Source organism: Symphalangus syndactylus, chromosome 11 (assembly GCF_028878055.3).
Source record: "Symphalangus syndactylus isolate Jambi chromosome 11, NHGRI_mSymSyn1-v2.1_pri, whole genome shotgun sequence".
Lineage (NCBI taxonomy): Eukaryota > Metazoa > Chordata > Mammalia > Primates > Hylobatidae > Symphalangus > Symphalangus syndactylus.
In genome coordinates, this window is record NC_072433.2 from 118,168,052 (window position 1) to 118,182,799 (window position 14,748).

Consider the following 14,748-nt stretch of genomic DNA (forward strand, 5'->3'; position numbering starts at 1 on the left):
CCTGAGGTCAGAAGTTAGAGACCAGCCTGATCAACATGGAGAAACCTCATCTCTACTAAAAATACAAAATTAGCCGGGCATGGTGGCACACGCCTGTAGTCCCAGCTACTCAGGAGGCTGAGGCAGGAAAATCGCTGGAACCGGGAGGCGGAGGTTGCAGTGAGCCGATATTGCGCCATTGCACTCCAGCCTGGGCAACAAGAGCAAAACTCTGTCTCAAAAAAAAAAAAAAAATGAGAAATTGCTTTTTACTGATATATTTAATATGACCAGAGTAGATAAGGCGTTTCAGGGGCCTAAAGTACAGGAAATAAACCACGATCTCAATGCAGTTCCTTTTTAAAGATCTGGCAACATCAACAAACTAAGGCTGTTATAGTACTCAGTATCTAATGTGGAAAGCAAAGTCAGGGATTTTATAATCTATAAGACAAAATTATAATAAAAACAGTATATAGCATATAAATATACTTGGGGTGCATTTGACGTAATTAAAGTGTTAACAGTTAATGAATACAGAAGAATTCAGTTGTAAAATATCTTTTGATGCCAAAGATTATCCAGTAAGGTGAATTGGGTAAAGAAATAGAACAGTGGATATTTGACAGGTTTTCTGGTAATTTACTACTCTTCGAATAACCCTGCTTTGTTTCAAGAATTTGCATCTGCCTGAATTCTAAATCCCTAAGACAGAATCTAGAAAATTTAAGTTCCTCAGTTTCCTTTGTAGCTCAGGCACAGGCGTTTGATTAGGTGAAGGACACTCACTTGTATTCAGCACAGAATCTGTTTTGCTGGCAGGAGTAGCATCAGTGGTTTCAGGATCAGGTTCCTCATGGAGAAGAGAAGTAGCATTGGTATGGTGTCGAGAGCAGACATAGTAAGGTTGAGCTTCTGGCAACATCCGAAGTGTAGCATCTTGTGTTCCGTGAGGGTAAAAATGGCGGTATTTTTTTCTGGCACCCCACTAGAGAGCAGCAGTTTTTATCATTAGCCTATTTCTGTGGTATGGCTTTGGTCATTGTTCCTGGAAGCTTAGTCTCAAGCCTGCCTGGTTCTGGACAATTTGAAACAAGCTGTTTAATGCCTTTCCAGCTTCTAAGCAGCCAGAGGCTGCTTCTGTGACTAGTAACCAACAGTTAAAGCTTTTATAGTCCACTTCCTGGTGATATGAGTTAGGCAAAATAAAATTGGCCGGGTGCGGTGGCTCACGCCTGTTATCCCAGCACTTTGGGAAGCTGAGGTGGGCAGATCACCTGAGGTCAGGAGTTTGAGACCAGCCCCCTGGCCAACATGGTGAAACCCTGTCTCTACTGAAAAAATATAAAAATTAGCTGGGCATGGTGGTGGGTGCCTGTAATCCCAGCTACTCAGGAGGCTAAGGCAGGAGAATTGCTTGAACCTGGGAGGCGGAGGTTGCAGTGAGCTGAGATCACAGCCACTGCCCTCCAGCCTGGGCGACAGACAGGGCAAGGTTCCGTCTCAAAAAATAATAATAATAAATAAGTAAAATCGAAAAAGAGGATGAATGCAGATTAAGCTAGCCCACAAAGCAGAGACAGAAAGAAGTATTACTTTGCTAAAAGGCACGCTTCTGTCTATAGCCTAGAGTCTAATTGATCAAGAGGCCCATAATTTAGAGCCTTGAAGAGTTAAAAATGCTAATTGTTCTTATCCACTAAAACTAAAGCCAATACAAGCAGGGAAATTCTGAGCTGTAACATGAAATAAGATCGATGCCTCAAGACTTTCTCATTCTTGCAGACAAAGATTAGATACATGATTCATTTACTGACTGGAGCTTACTATTCATTGCTTTAAGAAGTAGCCACTAAGGTAAGGGTTAGGGAGATGGGCAGAACGTAGAGGCTGCTACCAAAGGATGACAGTCTTCATGCTTATTTTTCTGTGGCTACTTGTGCATGGAAATGACTGGAAACCAATTTGAAGCTTATAAAGTTTTTGAGTGAATTTTATTGCAAGAAACCCCAGGCCTGGCTAGCTCTTTTCACCTCTTAAGGCCACCCCTGGGCCCCTAAACTCCTATCACCAGGAAGTGGACTATGAAAGCTTTTAAAGCCCCAAAGAAGGGCATCTTCCCCAATATCTCCACCTTAGAACAATGAGGCTCAGCGGGACCTAATGGAAACACTAGCACTGTAACCAAACATCCTTAGTTTCAGTCTGGATGAGACCTGAGGGGACAGGTAGTGCGTGGATGTATGCTACGGATGGAAAGAAGGATGTATATGCATTTTGCATAGCCAAAGGAGTGGTGCTTGTTGCCTCTCCAGTATCTATTCTCCTGTTCTTTTTTTTTTGAGATACAATGTCCTTCTGTCGCTCAGGCTGGAGTGCAGTGGCATGATCTCGGCTCACTACGACCTCAGCCTCCCGGGTTCAAGCGATTCTCATGCCTCACACCTCCTGAATAGCTGGGACTACAGCCCAAGCAATCCAACCGCCTTGGCCTCCTAAAGTACTAGGAGTATAGGTGTGAGCCACCATGCTTGGCTTCTCCTGTTCTTTTTTACTAACTGAAAAATTGTGTTCAGGGTGCAATGTACCAAGCAAAAAAAAAGTTATTTTCCAGACCATGTGACACCTTTCTGGTCTATATAAACCCTGTCTATTGGGTGTTACTTCCAAGAAAGTCATTGTTTTCGTGTTTAAAAGGAATAGGCTGAGCTGGCACTCTCCTTCTGCCCTTTTCTCTTCTCTCTTCTTCCCATCTGGAGTGCAGATGTGATATGACAGCAGCAGTGAAGACAAAACCACTCATGGAAGGTAGCAGAACAGGAAGAGAGAAAGAGCCTAGGTCCTTAGTATCACTAAGGACAAGCACTAGCCCAGAACTGCCTTAATCTGTATTTCTTTTTTTTTTTTCTGAGACGGAGTCTAACTCTGTCGCCCAGACTGAAGTACAGTGGCACGATCTCGGCTCACTGCAACCTCTGCCTTTGGGTTCAAGTGATTCTCCTGCCTCAGTCTCCCTAGTAGCTGGTGCCTGCCACCATGCTCAGCTAATTTTTGTATTTTTAGTAGAGATGGGGTTTCACTGTGTTGGCCAGGCTGGTCTCGAACTCCTGACCTTGTGATCCACCCACCTTGGCCTCCCAAAGTGCTGTGATTACAAGCATGAGCCACCATGCCTGTCCTTTAATCTGTATTTCTTGATAATGTGAGAAAAATTAAATCTCTTACTTATTTAAACCAGCTTGTTGGACTTTGGTTATTCAGCACTGAACATACTCTAAAATGATATGGGTATATTTAACCATTTATTTTTCCATTCTCCCATAAAAGTCTTGTTCCACTTTTGTAACTCATGACATTATACTGTAATTTGTTGTTTCTCTAGCTGTCTTTTCCATTAGATTGTCAGCTCCTTGAAGCTGAAGAGACTATTATATATATTCACCTTCATATCTTAATTTCTTGATGTAATGTCTAGCATGAAATAGGCACATATAGGTTTGATAAGTGAAACAAGTTATTGCCATTGTTAACAAGTTAAAACATAGACTACAATTTATTCTCTGATGAACTCTCCATAGGTTTGGTAAAAACAAGTGAGATATAAACAATGGTTGAATAATACTTATTTAACTGGTTTTCATTTCAGTAAGCCAAATTTATCATCTGGCTAATAAGAGCACTATTTTTAGTCTGACCAGTTCCTTTTTAATTAAGTGAAATATTCAGTTTGCCTTTTGGGTTAAATTTGTTTTAGTGTTGTCTTCTGTCTTTTTTTTTTTGAGAGAGAGAGCCTGTTTCCCAGGCTGGAGTGCAGTAGCATAATTATTGCTCACTGTAACCTCAAACTCCTGGGCTCAAGCAATCCTCCTGCCTCAGCCTCTTGAGTAGCTAGGAATACAGGTGTGCACCACCATGCCTAGCTAATTTTTAAACAATTTTTTGTAGAGACAGAGTCTCGCTATGTTTCCCAAGCTGGTCTCAAAGTCCTGGCATCAAGCAATCTTCCCACCTCAGCTTCCCAAAGTGCCAGCATTACAGGCATGAGCCGCTGCGCCTGGCCAGTGTGTGTGTGTGTGTGTGTGTGTGTGTGTGTGTGTGTGTGTATATATAAATATATATATATTTTTAAAACCTTTTTATTTTGAAATAATTCAGATTTATAAAAAAAGTGCACAAGTTGAAGGGTATGAGAATTTCCTTTACCCAGATTCTACAAATGCTAACATGTTACCATATTTGCCTTATTGTGTTTCCCTTATTTTTTTTTCCTGAACTTTCTGAGAGTAAGTTGCAGACATAATGCCTATTTACCCCAAAATGAACATTTTTAGAATTATGACAGCCCATTTGGGTCTAGATGTTCTGGAGAAATACTTTAGAGCATATTTATTTAAGATACTGCAATGTGTATTTCCTAAATGTACAAGGACATTCTCTAATGTTAAGTGCAATATAATGACCAAAACCAGGGTATTAACATTGATGCAATGCTATCATTTAAATCTTTCCATTTGTCCTAATAATGTATTTTATGGCAAAAGGAAAAAAAATTCCCTGTGGACCAGTATCCTATTGGGGATCACACATTGCATGTAGTCATCATGTCTCTTTAGTTATTGTTAATCTAGAGCAGTCCTTCGTCTTTCATGTCCATGATGTTTTAAAAAGTATAGGCAGGTTATTTTATAGAAGGTCGTGCAAGCATTTTTTGATTGATAGCTCATCTAGGTTCAGCTCTTCTGGAGAAAGGAAGAAGAAATCATGTATCTCCTCAAAAATTTGGAACTTTTTTTTTTTTTGAGATGGACTCTCACTGTGTCCCCCAGGCTGGAGTGCAGTGGCACCATCTCGGCTCACTGCAACCTCCGCCTCCCACGTTCAAGCAATTCTTGTGCCTCAGCCTCCCGAGTAGCTGGGATTACAGGCATGCACCACCACACCTAGCTGACTTTTTTTTTTTTTTTTTGGATTTTTAGTAGAGATGGGGTTTCACCATGTTGGTCAGCCTAGTTTCCATCTCCAGACCTCAAATGATCATCCCGCCTTAGCCTCCCAAAGTTCAGGGATTACAGCCGTGAGTCACCACACCCAGCCAAAAATTTGTATCTGAAGAGCTTTATCTTGACTCCAGCAAGATGTCTTACCTAGGACTCAACAGGTTTTTGTTGTTGTTTTATGATATTTCTCAATGTGGGCACTATTGGCATTTTTGACAAGACAGTTCTTCACTATGCCAGACTGTCCCACACATTACAGAAGGTTTAGCATCCCTGGCTCCTGTCCACTAAATTCCAGTAGCATTCTCCAGTTGATATGACCACACAAAACACCCTCTTTTAAGAACGATTGTTATTTAAAATTTAGAATCTTTAAGTTAGGAGACCAGTCTTGCTTTTCATATGGTAGATAGTGTAAGCAAAATTTCCAATTGTTTTCATTATCAGTAATTGGTAATTAAATGGCCAATAGTAGAAGTTTTAGCTGAATTCTCTTCAGTTATTTAATTTGCTATATTTAATGATAAAGGGTTAAGTGGATCATATATGTTTTTATATAATCTGAAATGAGAATGCTATTCTGAGTCAAGGATGCCACCTTAGATATCAACTGAAATAAAATATCCCTGAAAGATTTATCTTAAAACTAGATATTTTACTATTTTAAATTTTAGGGGGAAATGAGTGTCCTTGCATTTAATTCTAATTTTAGTGATGTTAATTATTCTCTCTCTTTTTTTTTTCTTTCAGAACTGGTCCCTAGGAAAGACCTTCTTGTAGAAAATGTGCCATATTGTGATGCACCAATTCAGAAGCAATGAGTTTTCTAGAATACAACAAGTCTTTGTACTTTTTAACTTTAAAATCTACAACTCTGGCAAAAGTCCTGGAAATGCAGACATTTTCCCTGAACTGGCATATTGAAAATGAATGAATTACAGAATAGCTTCATATTTAAATTTCATGTTAAAAGGTCATTACTGAGAACTAAAGAACATAATTAAGTATTTCTAAAGGAAATTAGATAAGAAAACATTTCATTTTCATTGAAAATCAAATTTCATAAAGCAAAATAAACGCTTAGGGAGATCTATTCAGTCTTTGACCTTGAAGAGTATTTGGTCTTACCATAGCTATTTGAGAATGTGGTGCGTTTACAAATTGGCGAGTTTTCCTGCCATGTGAAATGCAATTACTACATTTAAATTATTAGATTAAAATGGTATTTAGTCCTGAAAAATATTAAATTGGTCAAAAAAATCACAGTGTATGCCAGCTCTCTACAGAAAGTGGCCTTTGTTTTCTAAAGCACTGGGATTATTTCTGTAGCTAATATATAATTGTACAGTTTCTTTTTAGAGATAGGGAGTATCTCTGTGTTCTTATGAAGACATTTTTTATCAGTTTTCTGAAAATAGATGAATAAAATATTATAGTCACCTAGGGTCACTATGGAATAAAGAAATCCTAGTTTAAAGAGGAAATAGTGGCCCTTGATCAAACTATTTAATATGGCCTTAGTAGAATTAGCTGTATTTAGACAAAGTTAGACTTTACTGCGAAATGTAATGGGTGGCTACATTCCCTTCATTTTAATTAATGAAACTTAAATGGCTTCTCTTCTTCCACATGTCCTGTCCTTGACAAGATGGGCAGTACCACAAAAGGTCCTGGCATTCTACCATCTAACACTAGGAACTGTAAAATCCTGTTTAATATTCTTCTTGTTTCTCTTTTATCTGTGTATCTTTGCCATTCTATTTTCTCAGTGAATAGTATGTTTTCTCCCATCCACTGATAAATTCTCTCATTTGATGATGATACAGGGTTTTTAATTTTTGCAAGGTTCTCAATGAAAGCATTGTTATGTATCTAGAAATTATACCTAGAGAAAAATGAAAGTTGTTTCAAATTTGAAATTTGCCCTTTTAAGAGAATGCTGAATGTCATCACAGTATATAATCACTATATAAATGTGCTGACTTAGTTATTTTAGTGTCTATATGACGTATTTTGAGGAAAGTTGGCTGACGTTATTTAAATTTAATATATATTCTATATTTTAGTGTTATTGAATATTTTATCACTGAGCATTTTTTCTTTAACCTGAATTCCTTGGTTCCATTTTTCATTCATGTTGATTTAAATAACTCCAGATTTCTTTCTTATAGTCATTATTAGTAGCAGATGAGATTAATAATTCATATGGTTATTAAAGATAGTGGCTTAGAGATTTTAAGATATATTGATATAGGCCTGGGTGCTGTGGCTCACACCTGTAATCCCAGCACTTTAGGAGGCCGAGGTGGGCGGATCACAAGGTCAGGAGTTCAAGACCAGCCTGGCCAATATGGTGAAACCCCGTCTCTACTAAAAACACAAAAATTAGCCAGGTGTGGTGGCGGGCACCTGTAGTCCCAGCTACTCGGGAGGCTGAGGCAGGCAAATTGCTTGAACCTGGGAGGCGGAGGTTGCAGTGAACCGAGGTTGTGCCACTGCACTCCAGCCTGGCAGACAGAGTGAGACTTTATCTAAAAAAAAAAAGATATATTGATATAGATAGGTAGATATGATATTGTACTTTCATGCCATAAGACTACACAATAAAGTTCCTGAAAGTTTCTGGCTGGGTGCAGTGGCTCACGCCTGTAATCCCAGCACTTTGGGAGGCCGAGGCAGGCAGATCACCTGAGGTCAAGAGTTCTAGACCAGCCTGACCAACATGGAGAAACCCCGTCTCTACTAAAAAAAATACAAAATTAGCCAGGCTTGGTGGCATTTGCCTGTAATCCCAGCTACTTGGGAGACTGAGGCAGGAGAATCACTTGAACCTGGGAGACGGAGGTTGCAGTGAGCCGAGATCGCACCATTGCACTCCAGCCTGGGCAACAAGAGTGAAACTCCGTCTCAAAAATAAATAAATAAAGTTCCTGTGAAGTATATAAACATGTCAACAACAGGCTTGACTGTCACAAAATTCTGAAAGATGTGGCACTCTGTTCTTATATAGCATATGCTAATTTATTTATTTTTTGAGATTGAGTTTTGCTGTGTCACTCAGGTTGGAGTGCAGTGGCACGATCATGGCCCACTAAAGCCTTGACCACTGGGGCTCAGCAATTCTCCCAACTAAGCCTCCCAAATAGCTGAGACTAGAGGTATGCACCACTACACCTAGCTATTTTTTTTAATTTTTAGTAAGGACAGGGTCTCACTGTGTTGGCCAGGCTGGTCTCAAATTCCTGAGCTCAGGTGATCCTCCCACCTCAGCCTCCCAAAGTGCTGGGATTACAGGTGTAAGCCACTGCACCCTGCCTATTCTTATTATCATATATTTATATTTCAAATGGATTTTAACTGGTTATTTAATAGTTTAATTAGATAAAGTAATTCATGGCTGGGCGTGGTGGCTCACACCTGTAATCCCAGCACTTTGGCAGGCTGAGGCAGGTGGATCACCTAAGGTCGGGAGTTCAAGACCAGCCCGACCAACATGGAGAAACCCCATCTCTATTAAAAATGCAAAATTAGCAGGACGTGGTGGCGCACACCTATAATCCCAGCAAGTCAGGAGGCTGAGGCAGGAGAATTACTTGAGCCAGGGAAGCGGAGGTTGCGGTGAGCTAAGATCGCACCACTGCACTCCAGCCTGAGAGAACAAGACTCCATCTCAAAAAAAGAAAAAAGAAAACTTTTTTACACATGGGTATCTCACCATGTTGCCCAGGCTGTAGTGCAGTAGCTATTCATAGGCACAGTCATAGCACACTACAGCCTAGAATTTCTGACCTCATGCGATCATCCTGCCTCAGCCTCCTAAGTAGCTAGGACTACAGGTGCATACCACCATAACCAGCTTTAATTAAATGTTTTTTATTTGGTTATTTTTTTTAAGTTTTCTATATGCACACAAGGGGTTGCCCAAATATAATTTTGCTTTGACTATTGAGATCTAGTGAAAGTGGGGTATATGAATTCTAATTGCAAATATCCAGGCTCAGAGGTCCAGCAGGACTTTCTAACACAATCTTTTAGCGGAAGTTAGAAATGGTGGCCGGGCGCGGTGGCTCACGCCTGTAATCCCAGCACTTTGGAAGGCCGAGGCGGGCGGATCATGAGGTCAGGAGATCGAGACCATCCTGGCTAACACAGTGAAACCCTGTCTCTACTAAAAACACAAAAAAATTAGCCGGGCGTGGTGGCGGGCGCCTGTAGTCCCAGCTATTCGGGAGGCTGAGGCAGGAGAATGGCGTGAACCCGGGAGGCGGAGCTTGCAGTGAGCAGACATCGAGCCACTGCACTCCAGCCTGGGCAACAGAGCCAGACTCCATCTCCAAAAAAAAAAAAGAAGAAAAAAAAAGAAATGGTATATAGCAGGAGAGTCAGATTTGAGAAGCATATGTAGATTCGAAGCTGGGGGAATATGGCAGGTAGTTTGTACAACATCTAATTCAGAACATTAAAATTAAGATTTTAGTCAAACTGTGTTTAAGTTCTTATTTTCCTGTATATGCATCTCACAGCATCAGTACAATACCAAAAAAGCACATGAGAATAAGAATATGTGGAATTTCTATGCCTATTGATAAAGCACATAATTTAACTGTAAACACAAAGCCATAGGTCAAGAAAGAAATGAAGATTCCAGTTCTGAGGGTGAGTGTTCTGAAGTCAAAGTGGATACATGCAAAATTAACAGTTTTACTGCATATCAGTTGTCACCAGTCAGAAATGGAAAACAGATCCTATTTATAATTGCAAACAAAACTGTAAAATAGACTTTTAAAATAAGCTATAACACTTAAAAAGGAGAGATATACTACGTTCCTAGATAGGACAATTGAAAATTCTGGAGATGACAGTTTTTCAAAAATTTATTGAGGCCAGGTGCAGTGGCTCACGCCTGTAATCCCAGCACTTTGGGAGGCCGAGGTAGGCGGATCACCTGAGGTTGGGAGTTCGAGACCAGCCTGACCAACATGGAGAAACCCCGTCTCTACTAAAAATACAAAATTAGCCAGGTGTGGTGCTGCATTCCTGTAATCCCAGCTACTCGGGAGGCTGAGGCACGAGAATCGCTTGAACCCAGGAGGCAGAGGTTGCAGTGAGCTGAGATCACACCATTGCACTCCAGCCTGGGCAACAAGAGCGAAACTCCATCTCAAAAAAAGAAAAAACATTTATCGAAATCCCAACAAATTGACAAATATATCCACATAAAAATATAAAACTTCTGTATTCTGTGAAAGCTACTATAAATAAAGTTTAGAGAGTTATTTGCCACCTATGTCATGATTGAAATAGTTAATTGATCCTGTGAATCAATTAGCAAAACATAACTGAATGGAAAGATGGGCAAATGATACAAATAAGAAATTCACAAAAGACGAAATACTAAGTCTCTCTAGTGATGAGAGAAATGTAAATTAAAATGAAACATGTTTGTTCATCAAGTTGTCACAAGTTAAACAATCATATCCAATATTTGTAAAGGCTGTAAGACTGTAAGGAAATAGGCACTGTCATATCATTTTTAAAGGAATATAAATTATAGGGCCTTTTGTTTCTTTGGGTTTTGTTTTTTTTGTTTTTTTTTTTTTTAGAGACAAGGTCTCTCCATGTTGTCTAGGCTGAACTCGAACTTCTGGACTCAAGCAACATCATTAATAGCTGAGAGTGGAGACTCCCAACATCATTAATAGCTGAGAGTAGAGACTCGAGCCACCACACCTGACTATAGGGCCTTTTTGAAAGGAAAATTGACATCATCAAAATTTTAAAGATATTCAGTCTATTTCTCAAAAACTCACAAGAATACTAATAAATGTGTACTCAGATATATGTACAGAATTGCTGTAACATTATAATTTTAAACAATTTAAAACAGACTAAGTTTCCAAAGTTAGGGTACAATGAAAGAAAAGGTGGCTTATTTATACTCTGGAATATTTCCAAGAGTTGAAAAGGATGAGGATACACACACACACACACACACACACACACACACACACACACACGCAGATTGGGTATCCCTAATCCAGAAATTCAAATGCTCCAAAGTCCAAAACTTTCTGACTCACCAACGTGACTGATGCTCATAGGAAATGGCCACTGGAAGATTTCAGATTTTCAGATTTGGAATGCTCAACCAGTAAGTATATAATGCAAATAAGCCAAAATACAAAAAAAAAAAAAAATGAAATCTGAAACACTTCTGATCCCAAGCATTTCAGAAAAGGGATATTCATTGCGTGTGTGTGTGTATGTGTGTGTGTGCGCACGCGTAAGCAGGTGTTGCTAGAAATTCACTTATATATAAGAAAATGATTTTTGTGTACATATTTGCATATATTTGTACAAATGGGTAGAAACGATATATGATAAATGTTAGTAGTTAATTGAGGAGGAAAATAGATTTAGGGAAGGAAGCAGTAAATGAGAACTTTTATTCTATTTACTCCTGCACGTTTAAATATTGTTTACAGTGAGTGTATCAACATGTAAGTGTTAAAAGACAATAAGCTACTAGTGATTTTTAATATAAAATTAATTATAAAATATTTTAAATATTAGCAAATAATATAGCACACTCATGAACCTAATTCCCACGTTTGATAGTTGTTACATTTTGCCATATTTGTTTAAAGGTCTAAGTCATAAAGTCTTATAAAGCTAAACCCCACCCTTCTCTTTCTCCTCTCTCTCCAGGAATAATTACTGTTTTATAGTTTGTGGATATCATTCCCATACTTGTGTTTATACTTTTACCAAGTGTTTATGTATTCAAAAAACAGTTGTTTTGTGATTTTAAAATGTAAATAAGTGGTGTTATGCTGCATGTATTCTGCAACTTTTCATCATACGTTAGGTCGTGGCGATTTAGCCATAATTTGACATGAATTTAGGTCTTTTATGTTTTATTCCATTGTAAGAATAAACAAGTTTGTTTATTCATGTCTCTGTTGATGAGTGATAGTATTGTCTCCAGTTTTTTTATGTTGCAAACCAATTTGCAAAAAACTCCAGCACATAGATTTTTACACCCATGAAAAAGTTTACCTGGACATACACCAAGGAGCAGAACTGTTGAGTTCTAGGGTATGTGCATATTCAGCTTTTCCGGAAATTCCTAAATTGCTCTTTAAAATAGTTGTGCCAGTTTACATTCCAATCGACAGTGTGTGAAAGGTCCCATTTCCCCACATCCTCACTGTTATGTATGATTTTTCTCATTGTCAAACTAGTGGATATAAAATGGTATATTGTTTTATTTTGCATTTCTTAATTACTGGGGAGGCAGATCGTCTTGTCGTATGTTTATTGGCCATTATGGTTTCCCATTATGAATGTGTGTCTATATCTTTTGTCCTCTTTTCTCTATTGGGTTGTCTGGGTTTTTCTAACCAATCCTTTATATATTCTGGATACTAGTCCTTTGTTAATTATCTTTTTCCAATATGTGGCTTGTCTTTTAGTTTATGATAAACTTGACTGGGCTAAGGGATGCCCATATAGCTGGTAAATATTATTTCTGGGGTGTCTGTGAGGGTGTTTCTAGAAGAGATTAGCATTTCACTTGGTAGTCTCAGTAAAGAATGTCACTCTCACCAATGTGGGTGGGCATTATCCAATTTTTTGAAGTCCAGACTAGAATCAAACGGATGAGGAAGGGCAAATTTGCTCTCTCTGCTTGAACTAAGACATCTATCTGCTGATATCACTGCTCCTGGTTCTCAGGCTTTCAGGCTAAGACCAGGACTTACATTGTCAGCTCCCAGTTCTCAGGCCTTTGGACTCAAGGTAAATTACACCACCAGTTTTCCTGGTTCTTCAGCTTGCACATGGAAGATTGTTAAACTTCTTAGCTTCTGTAACTGTGTGAGCCAATAGCTTTAATGGATTTCCTCTCAGTCAATACGTAGGTATAAATATACATATATCCTATTGATTCTCTTTCTCTGGAGACCTTGACTAATACCTATGTTGAAAACAGAGTAGGTTTGTGAAGACAGAGGAGTTCTGGACATGTCTTGATTGAGATGTTTATTAGATATCGAAGTGGAGATGTTAAAAGGACATTGGATATAATATCTGGAGTTCAGTACGTGATCTGAGCTGGAGATATAAATTTCAGATTTATTAGCATAGATAAAATACTTAAAATCATGACATTGGGTGATATCAACAAATCTGTTGTAGATAAGAAGAAAGGTCAAAACTTAATTCCTGGGGTGCTCTGGTGTTAACAGATTAAGGGAACAAGGAGCAACAAACACAAGAGACAGAAAAGGTAAGGTAAGGATGAATGAAAGGTAGGATTAAAACGAGGAGAATGTAGAGTGAAAGTTGGCAAACTATAGCTCACAGAGGCCAAATCTGACTTGCTGCCTTTTGTTTACATACTGTCTATGGCTGTTTTCACACTGTAGTCAGTACAGGCAGAGTTGAGTAATTGCAAAAGAGATTATAAGGTCCTCAAAGTTTAGAGTTGCTATCTGGCCCTTTACAGAAAAAGTTGGCTAATCTCTGGTATAGAGTCCTGGAAACCAAGTTTTATTGAAGAGGAAATGATACCCTTTGCCAAATGCTACTGAGAGGCCAAGTAAGATTTAGATTAAAACTTGCCTGTTGGATTTAGCAACATGGAGGTAACTGATGACTTTGGCAAGACAGTTTCAGTGAAACAACTGGAGAAATACTGAAGGCTCATGTTGATTCTCCCCCAAATTGATGTCTACATTGACTGTAATTGCAATTAAAATTCCACTAAGATTTAAGGAACTAGTAAAACTCAAAAATGTATGAGGAATAATAAAGGTCCATAAATAGCTAAATCAGTCATAACAAAGATTAAAATTAGGTCTCCATATCCAAAAAACTTTGATCCATACCTCATACCACATCCAAAAATTAAATAAAAATCAATATTTAGAACTAAATGTAAAACCTATGTGAACCCCCAAAATTTGAGACAGGTCTCAGTTAATTTAAAAAGTTTATTTTGCCAAGGTTGAGGATGCGTGCTCATGACACAACCTCAGGAAGTCCTGAGGCTCTGTGCCCAAGGTAGTCAGGACAAAACTTGGTTTTATACATTTTAGGGAGACATGAGACATCAATCCCTGAGAGACAAAGGCAGCATTCTTTTGTGTTTCTGATTAGCCTTTCCAAAAGAGGCAATCAGATAAACATTTATCTCAGTTAGCAGAGGGATGACTTTGAATAGGATGGGAGGCAGGTTTGCCTTAAGCAGTTCCCAGCTTGAATTTTCCCTTTAGCTTAGTGATTTTGGGGCCCCAAAATATTTTCCTTTCACACCTAAAACTGCAAAACTACTTGAAGTAAACAAGAGAAAAATCTTTGTGACCTTTTTTAGGAAAATATTTTTTAGATACAACGCTAAAAGCATATTTTTAAAAAACTAGCTGAACTTCATAAAAATCTTTTGCTCTTTAAAAGTAACTGTTAAGAGTATGAAAACACAAGCCACAGACTTGGAGAAAATATTTATAAATTGTGTATCTGATAACTTTTACCCACAATATGTAAAGAACTTTCAATAATAAGAAAACAACCCAATTTTAAAAATAGATAAATATTTGAACAGACACTTCCTCCAAAAAGATACTTAAGTGGAAAATAAGCATATGAAAAGTTGTTCAACATCATTAGTCATTGGAAATTAAAAATTACAATGAAATACTACTATATACCTATTAGAATGGCCAATATTAGAATGGCTGACCATACCAAATGTCGGCGAGTCTTATGC

General features: G+C 38.4%; 1 protein-coding gene across 5 annotated transcripts in view; it reads left to right on the top strand.

Moving 5' to 3' along the window:
• LYRM7 (LYR motif containing 7) overlaps positions 1–14,748 on the top strand; it is a 55,409-nt gene that overhangs the window by 24,616 nt on the left and 16,045 nt on the right. For 2 of the 5 annotated variants that reach the window (XM_055299354.2, XM_063612397.1), the window contains exon 5: positions 5,727–11,930. The exons of 1 other annotated variant lie outside the window; for it this stretch is intronic. In XM_055299354.2, coding sequence (XP_055155329.1) covers positions 5,727–5,797 — 71 coding nt within the window. In that variant the 3' untranslated portion in view covers positions 5,798–11,930. Of the gene's footprint in view, positions 1–4,955; positions 5,451–5,726; positions 11,931–14,748 lie in introns of those variants that run through there. 2 more of the 5 variants (XM_063612396.1, XM_055299353.2) reach the window with 2 other exon arrangements.